The sequence below is a fragment of the Bipolaris zeicola genome, assembly GCF_000523435.1.
Source record: "Bipolaris zeicola 26-R-13 unplaced genomic scaffold scaffold_390, whole genome shotgun sequence".
NCBI classification, from domain to species: Eukaryota; Fungi; Ascomycota; class Dothideomycetes; order Pleosporales; family Pleosporaceae; genus Bipolaris; species Bipolaris zeicola.
This window is the reverse complement of record NW_006912439.1, coordinates 1-13051: the sequence shown is the minus strand read 5'-3', so window position 1 is coordinate 13051 and position 13051 is coordinate 1. Positions and strand designations below refer to the sequence as shown.

Below are 13051 nucleotides of genomic sequence, written 5' to 3'. Positions count from 1 at the left end.
ATCATGAAATTAGAATAAACAACTACGAGAATAACCACTCTTACCACTATAGTGAGCAGCAGAAGAATTATGACTACTCCAGGTGCACCAGACACCCATCGATCTGGCTGATCCGGCTGCCCATATGCCTAGTGATCCGGCTGCACTGGCTACCCATACGTATGCCCACTGATTCTGCTGTACAAACTGCCTTTATACATATTGATCTAGCCAAGCTAGCTAAAGTAGTGGACATTTGGTCATTTGGACAGGCGGACATGTGGACAGGCGGACATGCTGCGGTTGGTCTTTGGTTCAGAATATCGTGACACATACGGACAAGACCCTTGGCAAGGAGGGTCGACATCACGGTAAAGGACAAACTTCAGCATGCGTCACCATAACATATCAACTAGTGGCAAGATTATGCTCATAAATGCTTCATTCCAGAAAAACACTCCTATAGTTTAAGCAAACTCCACATGTACCATGAGCTGTGTCCAAACAATCTCAGATGCGAAATGCCCTTTCTGTACTCATACATTTGCTCACGAACTACATCTGTCTAGTTCGCATATGTGACGAAACTCGGGATATAAGATGCAGCCTTCAACGCCAGATTTGGCCCTCTACAACTCATCGTGTTCGTTGGGGACATCATCGTCACCAGCGCCACCGGAAGAACCGTAGAGCTTGGAGGTGATGGGGTAGGCTACGTCGGAAAGCTTCTGGAACTGCTCGTCGAAGTCCTCAGCGGCAGCCTCACCAGCGTTGCTCTCGAGCCAGTCCTGGGTCTCCTTGACGGCCTCGAGGAGAGACTCCTTGTCGTCGTCCTCAATCTTGCCACCAAGACCCTCCTCGTCGTTGACCTGGTTCTTGAGGCTGTAGGCGTAGTTCTCGAGCTTGTTGCGGGCCTCGATGCGCTCGCGGGTAGCCTTGTCCTCCTCGGCATACTTCTCGGCCTCCTCAACCATGCGGTCAATCTCCTCCTTGCTGAGACGGCCCTTGTCGTTGGTGATGGTGATGCTCTCACCCTTGCCAGTGCCCTTGTCAACAGCGCCGACCTTGAGGATACCGTTGGAGTCGAGCTCGAAAGTGACCTCAATCTGGGGAACACCACGGGGCGCGGGACTGTGAATTATTAGTTGACGCTCCACTAAGCTGAATCTGCATTGAAAACTTACGGAATGTTGGTAAGCTCGAACTTTCCGAGTTGGTTACTGACGAGAAAAGTTAGCGACACATGCTTGATGGCGAGCACTCGATTGGTGACGGTGAAGGACATTCCGGTCTTTGGCCTGGTATTTGCATGGTTCACAATAAAGTCCACACCCATCGGCAACCACAGATTTATGACGATCTGTGGCAAGATGTCTCTGAAGTAGGGAGTTGGTACCGAAGCTCTTGTCACAAGGTGTACAGTGGAATCGCTTCGCTCGAACATCTCTTTCACGCTTCGCTCGACTGTCTGGAATTTGCCTCCGAGAGTTGGCACGGATTCTGGCGATGTACTCAGGAGTTTTGTTGGCACGCTGGCGTCTGTCGTAGTCTCGTCTCCATGCACGGCGATGTTCGAGGGCAAGCTTGGCGATGTTCTCCAACTGCTCGGCAGTGTACTCAATGTTGTCAACACCATCAATGACCCCCTCGGTAAGAGGGTTGTGAGTGCAACAACCACCATATTTGTATGTGTTTCGAGGCCATGGTGCATCGGGGGCCCCCGGAAACCCATAAGCTGTGGTGTTTTTGAGCATCGGCCAGAAGATCAGGTGCATAGCAGATTCGACAGCGACAACGGCAGTGCGGTATACCGGAACATCCTTGGCAGACGGCTTGGGACACCAGGCGACCACGCACTCTCTGACTTGCACAAAACCGGCATTTTTGGCATCGCGAAGTCCTTTGGGCTCGACAAGGCGGCTTCGATGTTGACGTATGCGAGAGCGAACACCGTTTCTAGCATCGGAGGTACCTGAGCCGATGTATAGCTTGAACTCACTTCCTCTTTGAAGGACAAGGATGTATATGCCCCAAAATCCTGAAGGTATGTCGGTGGGGAGAGTGAGAAGTAACTCGATGCTGGGTGGTAGGTCTGATTGAATGATGTCGTACAGACCATCGACAAACTTGAGACCAAGCTTGGGGTAGAGACCAGCAAGGTGATCAAGTGAAGGAAAAAGAGTGCGAAAGCGAGGAGCAATCCAGCTGGTGACATTGAGGCAAGCCCAGGTAAGGTGCAGAATGAGTGCGTGGATATTGGTGGCATCATACTTTGCCATCTCGCTTTGGTTGAGTGAAGGTTGGAGGAAGAAAGCCAACCGTGTCGACTTGTTTTGTTTTGACCCTCCCGGTAAGTGAGGAAGCCACATTCACCACTATTGTGGCTTCCTCCACCCCGGGAGAAGGTGCGGATAGGTACTTACCAAAGACCTTCATGTTCCAGGAAAGGGTGACCGGGCCAAGGAAAAAAGGGTGGAAGGAAATGGGATACTCACTTGTCCTTTGTCATACTGCGCTCGCCTTCGAATACCTGGATCAAGACGACGGGCTGGTTGTCGGCGGCCGTGGAGAAGATCTGGCTCTTCTTGGTGGGGATGGTGGTACCACGCTTGATCAAAGTGGTCATGACACCACCAGTGGTCTCGATACCGAGGGTAAGAGGGTTGACATCCATGAGAATGACACCGCTGGTGCGGTCCTCACCGGAGAGAACACCACCCTGGACGGCGGCACCGTAAGCGACAGCCTCATCGGGGTTGACATCCTTGCGAGCCTTCTTTCCGAAGAACTCCTCAAGCATGGCCTGAACCTTGGGGATACGGGTAGAACCACCGACGAGGACAATGTCGTCGATGTCGCTCTTCTTCATCTTGGCGTCCTTGAGAACCTGCTCAACAGGCTTGAGAGTCTTCTTGAAAAGGTCGTTGTTGAGCTCCTCGAACTTGGCGCGGGTGAGAGTCTCAGAGAAGTCCTTGCCCTTGAAGAAGGACTCGATTTCGATCTTGGTGGACTTCTGGGAAGAAAGAGTGCGCTTGGCCTTCTCAACCTCACGCTTGAGCTTACCCATGGTCTTAGCGTCCTTGGTGATGTCGACATTGTTCTCCTTGTTGTACTTCTTGGCGAAGTAGTTGATGACACGGTTATCGAAATCTTCACCACCGAGATGAGTATCACCGGCAGTAGCCTGGACCTCGAAAACACCCTCCTCAATGGTGAGGATGGAGACATCGAAAGTACCACCACCAAGATCGTAGACGAGAACCTGGCGTTCACCTTGGTCGGTCTGTGAAAGCGAGTTAGCTTGGTCCTTGGAGTAACATATTACTATAGCATCTTACCTTGTCAAGACCGTATGCGAGAGCGGCGGCGGTGGGCTCGTTGACCACACGGAGAACGTTGAGACCGGCGATAGTACCAGCGTCCTTGGTGGCGGCACGCTGAGCGTCGTTGAAGTAGGCGGGGACAGTGACAACGGCGTTCTTAACGGGCTCACCGAGGTAGCTCTCAGCAACCTCCTTCATCTTACCAAGAACCATAGCGGAGACCTCCTCGGGGGTGAAGGTCTTCTCCTCGCCGTGAACCTCAACACTAACGCGAGGCTGGCCACTCTTGTTAAGAACCTTGAAGGGGAAGTGCTTGATGTCGCTCTGGACAGACTTGTCGTTGAACTTTTGACCAATGAGACGTTTCTACTCTCCAATTAGTATAATGTGTTTCGAATAGCGGGGTATGGGGAATGCGTACGATATCGAAAATGGTTCGATGGGGGTTGGAGGCAAACTGGTTCTTAGCGGCGTCTCCGACGAGGCGCTCCTCATCTGTGAAGGCGACCCAAGAAGGAGTGATACGGTTACCTGTAGAGGGAATTGGTTAGTTGGGGGCGTCTACGAGCAACTGGTGGTGGTGGGGCTTACCCTGGTCGTTGGCGATGATTTCAACTTGACCGTTCTTCATGACACCAACGCAAGAGTACGTGGTTCCCAGATCGATACCAATGACGGGGCCGGAGACGGCGTTGCCGTCATCCTTTGCGGAATCATTGTCCTTGGCGTGTGCTGTCTTAGCCAGCATCAGACCGCCGACGAGGACGAGGAGAAGGTAGAAGGCAATGGACCATGTCGAGCGCCTGCTCGCATTCCGTGAGCTGCGCGCCATTGTGGATGTATGTGGAGTAAGGTCTCTCGGAGACTAAGTATGTGGCCTTGAGTGCCAGAAGCAAGTGCGGGCGTAACTCTCTTCGAGTTCGCGATGTGGTGGAGTAGACAAAGCTCTCCGGGTATCGTAAAGAAAGGAAACCAAAGGCAAGGTGGAATTGATCCTAAGGTGAGTGGAGGGAGAAGGAGAAGAGCGGTGGAGGGCTGCTGTTATATGCACGCCCAGTCGTGGAAGTATTTAGAAAGAACACCTTGCGATCTCGAAATACTAGCTCCAAAAGTGGACTAGCGCATACACTGGACCATGGCGCTTTTGCCCCAGTCGCCCGCTACAGCCTCAATTTCATCCGTGTTTAATGCAATCTGTTACATGACACGTGTAATTTAGCGACAAAGGCTTTCTGTGTAGCCTTGTTGGAATTGTAATATCGCAGTCTATGTGTGGTTGTGCGCCCACGAGCAACTTGAAGCGCATTGGAATGGGCAACTAACTGCTGCAGTGGCCCTACCGCCGGTCGTTATCTAGTGGCCGATACCCCTCCATCTAAGCGAATGCACTCCAGTCCTTTGGCCATTCTCGACATACTTTTTCCTCTGATGAAGCGGTGGACCAGATTGCGGATGCCTAATATCGACTCATGCATTACAAACATGTCGAATTTCCGGCTTGTTCATCGGTGATTACCCAGGCTTTCTGTGGCGGCCAGCTCCAGGTGTCCTTTTACTCTAAATGTGGGGGTGTTTCCAAAACAGCTAAGCCGAAATTGACACTGGACCATCTGCCAATAAACAGTCACCACATTGAAGGCTCCATGCTCTTCTCTACCTAATTGCAACGTTTCCCTAATGTTAACGCCCAATTGCCACCTATGCGCATTGTTTAGTCATTTTGACTGCTGCTGCCTATAGCAAGGCGCACGCCATTCCTTACGGACGCTTTGGCACCCGGCCATGATATCGTACCATTGATAAATTCCTTTTTTGATTGCTTCAACGTGTTAACATGCGCCATGCAATTCAAGTTGTCGCGCACCACTACCGTTTCCAAGATTGTGCACTAAAGAAGTTTGTGAATATGGTATACTTGTCAACTACTATGGCTTGGCCACCCACAAATGGAGACCACCATTCTGGAAGTATCTCGACTAGTCCACGGACTTCACAGCCTCAAATTCACGATACAATAGCCTCTTTCGTGTTACATGTCCACGCGATGCTGGTAGAGAACATCAACCTTATTTCGCTGTACGGCGCAATCTTGTCACGCTGAAGCGCCGAATGCGGCATCTTCCCTGCTTATGTCATTAACTCTATTTCAATTACAATGTATCACTGCTGTCACAGCATGTTGTTTGCTAACTATCACATGCTGGATCTACGCGTCTACAGTGCGTACTACTACCAGATTCCCCACGAGCGACGACCAGTAACACAGTAAGCGGTCGAATCCTACGCCCTGATTGGACCATACCCTGTCACTACGTCATAGACTCACGCGTCGTTGCCAAACCCGGCTCTGACACTTCTGACACTCAACTTACTTGAAATCAAGTGCGACAGCACTCCTTTCTGTATATAGCATAGCCCAAAAGATGTATTCCATTATCTGCCTTGGGATACATAAATGCTGTCTTGGCTCGCTTCCGTAACATTCCTTTTTAAGCATTCTGCTAACGTGTCATTGGATATATAGACTAAAAGCACCTTGGCAACATGTCTGACAAAGTTGTGGACCCTGCGGCAAGAGACAAATATCTCCTTCAAGGTACACCCATACAAAAAACAACTCATCGCCTCAAGGTGCCTAACAGTACTCAGTAACTGCGGGCCCATCTTACAACCCTTCGGACCATGAACAAGTAGCAATAAACGGTGCAGATCCAACATACATCGAAAGCGACCTCCTATCCGCTTGGATACGCGTTCGTATAAAAGACTATCATGGCTTACCTCACGGTTCGCCAGCTTCATCGTCATACTTCGACCACCCACAGCATACCTCGGATCGTTATTCCATCGCCTACTCTTTCATTCCCAAACAAGACATGCCTGGCTCCGACTTGGTCATGGGATTTGACTACGACCATTCAATCAGACATCAATTGCCTCCAGGTTTCAAGTACGCGATGAAAATTGCAACTAGCTTGCTCGACCCAGGCCTGTATTCTGATCCCTACTCTGACCAACCGTACCTGTACGGTCCAGCGCTATCAAGTTTCTTTGCTTTCCAGATCGGCGAAAAGACGAGCGTCATGTCTCCGTCTGACCAACTCTCCCAGCTCGAGCAAGACTCAGCCAATATCATTGAAGAGGGTGCTTATGGAAGTGGTGCTGAGATACGAAAGACACTAAACATGCCTCCTAAATGGAAGAAGAGGCGGAAGTTCTTTCTCGATACAAAGGCGCTCGCAGAATTCACGTTCGAGAAGGACAGAATGTACCACGCAGACTTTTTCAATCCACACTTGGATTTTGCAAATTTCGCCTTGAGGTTACCAGGCTTCTCCATTAGTGTCGCACGGTACGTGGATGAGAAGACGCATCACCTGAGATATGTTTTGAGAAACTGTAAGACGGAAGAAACGTTGCTAGTTGTGATTTTCAGACTATTGTATGGAAAGGAGTTGGAGGCTACATTGGAGCAGGAGAAGAATAATGGGAATGTGGCAGCTGCGCCTGAGACGGTGACCAGTCAGTCAGGAGAAAACAGTATAAATCATGATGGGCATAACAAGGCCTCCCCTGTCGAGGAAACTGAAGGAACAACTTCGCAGTTCCCACCAGCAACGACGGAACCCAACGTGGCCAAACCAGAGCGACCGGAGCTTGTGACTACGGGATCTTCAACAGCGGATTCTGAGCATGACGACAGAAATGGCCAAGGCTATATTGGCCAAGCATCCACTGCGATATCAAGCTTAACGAACTCAGTGGTCGCAGTATATGCGGCATTGGGTTTTAAATACTCTTCTTCTTCAACCTCTGATTCTGAGGCATCGAACAGGAGTCGTTCCCCACAGCCGTCAGATCAATCCATGGAAGCAAGGATCGACGATATGGACAATGAGACGGTGGAGAAGTTCCTGCGGGATCAGACTAGCAATGTTCGAAATGCTCCAAGGGCTAGTCATGACCAGGATGGGTAGACTGGGTATTCTTTGTTCCCTGCGATAGACAGAATTCACGTTCGGCGTTTTTTATCAGACTATTGGCATGGGATTCTCTTCGTCTTGGATGCGCTCAGCGCATTTATACATTGCCAATGCGACCAAAAATGACAAATTTAAGCAATGCGGGGACGGCAAGCCCGCCCCATGAAAACAACGGGGATGCGATCCGTTTGAACTTTCTTACACTATGCAGTATTAGGATCATTGTTCAACACCTGTCAGTCTCAACGTTGCGCCTCAACAACTATGTTTCCTTTGCGCCAGAAGAACAATACTTGCACAATACCAATGCCTCCAATTGTTGAACTGAACCCTGTTTTTCATAATACATGGACACAGAATTATGAGCAGACCCGCGGAGGGATTATTGTAGCAAAAAAAGTCGACTCCGCTTATGATAGGAAGTCAGCCTTTGACCCCTGCCTGATGCCAGCCTAACAACGCACGCACCATCAGCCCCACATCCATCTCGAAGGTCATGAAACCCGAAAGAAGACTCCTTGACACGCGCTTTGCACCGAGCATCCGTCCGAGGGCAACAATACACGCCCTCATGACGCATTTGGCGGATCGCAATTACGTCCACCAAGGCTGGGCTTCTTAGACAAAAGGCTAACACTTTGCATGCGGGAAGGGCGAGCACCGGGGCTAAAACAGTCGGTGACCTCGTCAGCCTAATCGATCTGCGTTTCGGATACTCGAGCTTCCATGGCACTAACACGACTTTGTCGCGAAAGACTGCCCCAAGCACCCTCGCGGACACGCCTGTGATTTGCGGTAGGGTACCGACTCCATCGGCGTCAGTGTTCCCGTAGGCTTGCGGTTGTCAACGTTTCCAGTCCAGCGCATCTTGAGGCACTTTTAGTGGCGCGGATTCATGCGTTGCCGAACGATGACAATCCTTCTTTAGGGCTCTGACTATCACGTTTTTTCTCTTTCCCTCCGGTAGTAGTATACGTGAATGACCTTTTTTTCCCCGGATACGAATCAGCCCATCTTTTCCTTTCTCATATGGTCAACGCTATAATCGGTCCTTTCACAAACTTTCGGTCACGCAACGATGATAAATACCTGTTTGGATCTCGCACTTTTGTGCCACCCTGTACTTGCAGTCCTCACAATCCAACGGTCCAAGATGCAGACGCAGCAATCGTGGTGGCAGTACTTTCTGCTCAGTTTTCTGTCTTTACTCGCTATTCGCTATGCAAGTAGCGCAAGCACACCACTAAACACTACCCTCGATTCAGTAGCCGCAATTACATGCCAATCAGAAGACTCGCCAAACCCAATTGCAACGACATATCCAAACAACGCCACTGGAGTCCTCAACGGCACAGTTTCAATCGTACCTGTCCCACTGGATCTCGCACGCCAACTGATTCCCTCACAATACCGCATCTTGGAACATGCATACCGCCACCTCCTCCCCACATTCCCAAAAGACATGTACCCCGCCGTCGTCCAAGCTGTGCACGACCACGACATCCAATTCGGAGGCTTCAAAATCCCAGACTTTTCTGTAAGCTTAATTACTATACTATTGCTCACCTGACTGTCACCTCTAACCTCCCCAACCAGCGCGCAGGAATTGAATTCCCATTCCTAGACCTCCTAGGCGACAACTCCACATCCTTCAAATGGGTCCCCTCGCTCTTAGTGTCTGCCGACAACGCCGCCGCCATCCAAGGAGCACAGGCTTACGGCACCACTACCTACCCTTCCACTTTTGACCCCACATGCAACTCCTACCGTGCCGTGCCCGACGCCGCCAATCCCGGCACCACGGCCTACAGCGGCCGCAGCGTCGAGTCCGGGGCCGCGTGTGCAGACACGCAATTCCACAGCACCACCGAGGCACCGTACCCGCTAGACTTCTTCGTCAACGTCACGAACCAAATCATTTTCGCGAATGGCAAATCCTGCGATAATATGATTCGTCTGTTCGACACGAGTTTGAGTACCGCGCCGAATCGGATCGAAAATGTCAAAGGGTCTGTTCGTGCGAAGATGGAGCCCTTCAAGACGGAGCAGGTGTGGGATGGCGTTTATGGCATCAGATTTGCGTCGGCCTTCATTGAGAATAATTATCTCCCATGTGAGAACTTTCGGGGCTACGGGGCGTAGGGTTTATGCCGGGAAATCTGGAAAGGCAAAGGATTGGGTTGGATTCGTCAGTCCCCTTACGACATGGTTGTCGTTATGATATGAAGGAGTGCTGGGAACAGGTGTTACTTCTTTTTTTTTCAAATGGTGAAGGGAAAGTAGTAAAAGGGATACCCAATTCGCAGCTATTTTAGAGCATTGTAGATACATAAGCATACAATACCATCACATATTTGTTCATCATTTCGAGATATTAAAAAGAGAGACACAAATCTTTACATATTCTTTCTACAATATCTATCCGCAGATTGTTTATTTCACACCTAGCAGACCCTTTAGTCTGAGTATCTTGCCCTGAATGATGCCTTTTATGCCACCCACCCCTGTGGCTGGCACCTCATCAGCGCCCACAAAGCGCCTGACGAGCAGATTGAAAATGTTTCCAAAGCCCAATGCCATGACTGTGCTGGTGAGGATGATGACGTTGTACGGCATACTGAAATCGGGTGTTGGCAGAGGAAGAAGCAACGAGGTTGTGCGGACGTAGATGCCCTTATTGTCGCCGGACGATGGCGACAGAACGCGGATGACGGCAGGGGCGACGTCGAAACCTCGGTTCGCATCTGGCGGGTACTCTGTGTACCGTAAGATGGCCTTTTCAAAGTCGTATGTCAAGGTGAGCGTAGAGTCAGGTGGGATGACCATACGTAGCTCGAGGTGAGTGCCTCGTTTGCGGTCGACTGCCGGTCGGTAGTATGTCTCTTTGATGGGAGTTTGATCCGTGGTGTCGACATGAGCGCGTAGTGTGTGCAGATACGGCTTCATGAACCAGGGCAGAGACTCGAGGTAAACGACCTCGACTGCTTGTTGTTTGGATGGGTTGCGGATGACTGCCTGGATACTACCTCGTTCCTGACCGTGGCCGTTGATGGATCTTGCAGCAAAAACGAGAGGGTCTGGGCGAACCAAGCCTGTCTTCATCTTCTGCTCAGGGAGGGCAAGGTCGAAATTCTGGCCTGTTGGAAGCTTGAAGCAGCGGAGAGTATCTGATGCCAATTTTCTCTCTGTAAACTGGCCCTCTGTCTTTACTTCCATGATACGTTCCGGTGGCATGTTGATACAAACATTGTGGGCCTCGTCTATGCTCTCGTCTATCAACGGGCAAGCTCCCCGGAGCGGTCTTCCGAAAACTTCCTCGAGGGTCCAGGGAAGCTCAGTGCCTTTGTTAAGGGGATAGCAAGTATCATGCGCATTGTAGGGCTTGGACGTGTCGCATTCCATTTGCTCAATAGGAAGAGGCCGCGGGATCGGATTATCTCTCGGGCGCTTCGCTCTCGCAATGTCCAGGACCATGTCCACACTCTGCTCCATCTCTATAGAGCAAGTGGAGCTGCCCTCGCTACACGTGGGGCGGACATCTACAGCCATGGTCTGGAATGCAGCATCAAACAGCTTGTGCCCATCAAGAAGGCTCGACACACCGGCCTTTCCCTTGCAGGGCAGCAGTTTCAAAAAGGGGGTCAAGTTCTCAGTGCAGACGACTTCGTGAGGCAGGGTGCCATGGAGCAGGTGAAGGTTGGATGAATTGCCATGCTGACCTTCTGGTTCAAAGGACATGACGGGGCGTATGGTTTTGGTGGCATCGATGAAGTTTATCGAGGCGCAGAAGAGGCCAGACAAGGCATTGGTGAGTTTCAGCCATCGGGCAAATGCTCTGGAGACACGGTTAGCATTTGGTGAGTGCTACGTATACACGGGACATACTCCTCCTCAGTCGCGGCCTCGACCCACGCCCACAGCTCGACGCCCGTGCCTCCTTCTCGCGCCCCGTTCCATGGCCGCTGTCCCCAATTGTCGGCATCCCATCTTCCAACGCTGAATCTCAGGTGCAATTCCTTGGCATGCGCATGTTGCAGAATCTGACCAAAAGAGCGCGGGAAGTAGCGAAAGTTTTGTGCTTCAAAGGCAGCCGCGCTTTCGTTGCTGCGGAAGTTGAAAGAGGCCAGAAGGGTGTTCTGCGGAAGGGGCCGAAGGAGGAGACGCTCACTGTAGTCGGAGCCTGCCGATACAAGTGCAATCAAGGCATTGAGCAACAGGAGGGTGAAAGACGAGAGCATGGCAGCATGGTAGCGCTCTCTACGCGGACAGGATGGTGAGGGTGGTGAGGGTGGTGGTGATGAAGGGCGCCCCACATGTGATTGGTCAGGCGCAGTCCATGTAGACCAACCGTACTTGGCATTGCCGCGGTCGCAGCGTCGCGATTTCTTTTGACCGTCACCTCACCTCAAGCTCTCCTCCACATCACGATAATAGCGACTAATACTAGATAGATTACATTATGGCTGCAGCAGAGACGCGTAGGCTGCTCGGTATGCAAACCCAATCGACCCTGAGAAAATATCAACCCTGACACACAATGTAGAGCAGCTCATGGGCGAACAGCTCATGAACGGAACCGACCAGCGCGCGCCCCAGCTCAGCATCACCGACTCAAAGGTCTGCCGCTCGTATCTAGTCGGCAACTGCCCGCACGATCTCTTCACCAACACCAAGAACGAACTGGGGCCTTGTCCCAAAGTTCACAATGAGGCACTCAAGACTGAGTACCAGGAGGCCGACGCAGACCAGAAGCGCAGGTGGGGCTTCGAGTTTGACTACATGCGCGACATGCAGCATCACATTGACGCCTGTAATCGCAAGATAGATTCGGCCCAGCGCCGCCTAGAAAAGACGCCTGAAGAGATCCGGCAGACCAACGCTCTTGTCAGTAGCCTAGCCTGACCCATCGAGGAGTTTTGAGGGTATACGCTAACAACCTGCGCAGCTCAAAGCAATCAACGAACTTACAAAGTCCATCGAAGCCGGCATGCTGGAAATCAAGATAATGGGCGAGGAAGGCATGGTTAACATGGCTGTCCAAGAGTTCACAAAAGTCCGCTACAAGAAGGCTGAGAAGGAGGAGCGCGAACGCGAACTACGGGCCCTTTCCGACACGGGCGGTCCTTCCGGGCATCAGAAACTCCAAGTGTGCGATGTATGCGGTGCGTACCTCAGCCGTCTGGATAACGATCGTCGGTTAGCAGACCATTTCTACGGAAAGATGCATCTCGGCTACGCCCAGATGCGCAAGTCGTACGAGGCGCTGTCCAAGGAACTCAAGGACCGTGCGCCGCCTCGCAACTCGTATGCTCCCTCAGGCGGGGACATGGATCGAGGCAGTGGAGGCGGATGGGGCGGAGGTGGTGGCGGTGGTTACGGCGGAGGCGGCGGAGGCGGCGGCTACCGTGGCGGACGAGGAGGTCGTCGCGGCGGCAGAAGAGGAGGCTGGTAAAAGGAAAAACGTTGTCTCCCCTTGTGTCTTCGGCGTTAAGGTGTGTCGACTTGAGATTCCCAAAAAACTGGTGCAGCTTACCACAGTATTTTTTATTGGTTCTTGTTTTTTCTTGGGGCAGAGATACGAAAAGAGAAGGGAAACGAAACACCAAAAACTACCGCGACTTGGGGGGTAGTTTAGGGCTGTACAACAGGTTTAGCGACGTTTTACTGATGGTCCTCCCTCCCAGTGGAGCCCTTACTTGAGCTTGTCAATCTTCTCGAATTACTTGTACGCTTCTTCTTTCTCTCTCTCTCTCTCTCTCTCTCTCT

General features: G+C 51.4%; 5 protein-coding genes across 5 annotated transcripts; 3 read left to right on the top strand and 2 right to left on the bottom strand.

The window, feature by feature from the left end:
* Nucleotides 1-608: 608 nt before the first annotated feature.
* COCCADRAFT_111670 (uncharacterized protein) lies at nucleotides 609-4134 on the bottom strand (the record flags this gene model as incomplete). Its single annotated transcript, XM_007720060.1, has 6 exons — nucleotides 609-1110; nucleotides 1164-1199; nucleotides 2475-3262; nucleotides 3318-3668; nucleotides 3724-3833; nucleotides 3894-4134. The coding sequence occupies 6 exons, from the start codon at nucleotides 4132-4134 to the stop codon at nucleotides 609-611; spliced, it is 2028 nt and encodes a 675-aa protein (XP_007718250.1).
* Nucleotides 4135-5846: 1712 nt separating this feature from the next.
* On the top strand, nucleotides 5847-7279 carry COCCADRAFT_111682 (uncharacterized protein; the record flags this gene model as incomplete). Its single annotated transcript, XM_007720059.1, has 2 exons — nucleotides 5847-5898; nucleotides 5952-7279. 2 exons carry the CDS (start codon nucleotides 5847-5849, stop codon nucleotides 7277-7279), a joined length of 1380 nt encoding a protein of 459 aa, XP_007718249.1.
* A 1159-nt stretch (nucleotides 7280-8438) lies between these two features.
* On the top strand, nucleotides 8439-9427 carry COCCADRAFT_41829 (uncharacterized protein; the record flags this gene model as incomplete). Its single annotated transcript, XM_007720058.1, has 2 exons — nucleotides 8439-8822; nucleotides 8882-9427. The coding sequence occupies 2 exons, from the start codon at nucleotides 8439-8441 to the stop codon at nucleotides 9425-9427; spliced, it is 930 nt and encodes a 309-aa protein (XP_007718248.1).
* A 291-nt stretch (nucleotides 9428-9718) lies between these two features.
* On the bottom strand, nucleotides 9719-11523 carry COCCADRAFT_111683 (uncharacterized protein; the record flags this gene model as incomplete). The annotated part of the gene is made up of 2 exons (XM_007720057.1): nucleotides 9719-11120; nucleotides 11171-11523. The coding sequence occupies 2 exons, from the start codon at nucleotides 11521-11523 to the stop codon at nucleotides 9719-9721; spliced, it is 1755 nt and encodes a 584-aa protein (XP_007718247.1).
* A 221-nt stretch (nucleotides 11524-11744) lies between these two features.
* COCCADRAFT_41827 (uncharacterized protein) lies at nucleotides 11745-12737 on the top strand (the record flags this gene model as incomplete). Its single annotated transcript, XM_007720056.1, has 3 exons — nucleotides 11745-11775; nucleotides 11829-12169; nucleotides 12231-12737. 3 exons carry the CDS (start codon nucleotides 11745-11747, stop codon nucleotides 12735-12737), a joined length of 879 nt encoding a protein of 292 aa, XP_007718246.1.
* Between the last annotated feature and the right edge of the window lie 314 nt (nucleotides 12738-13051).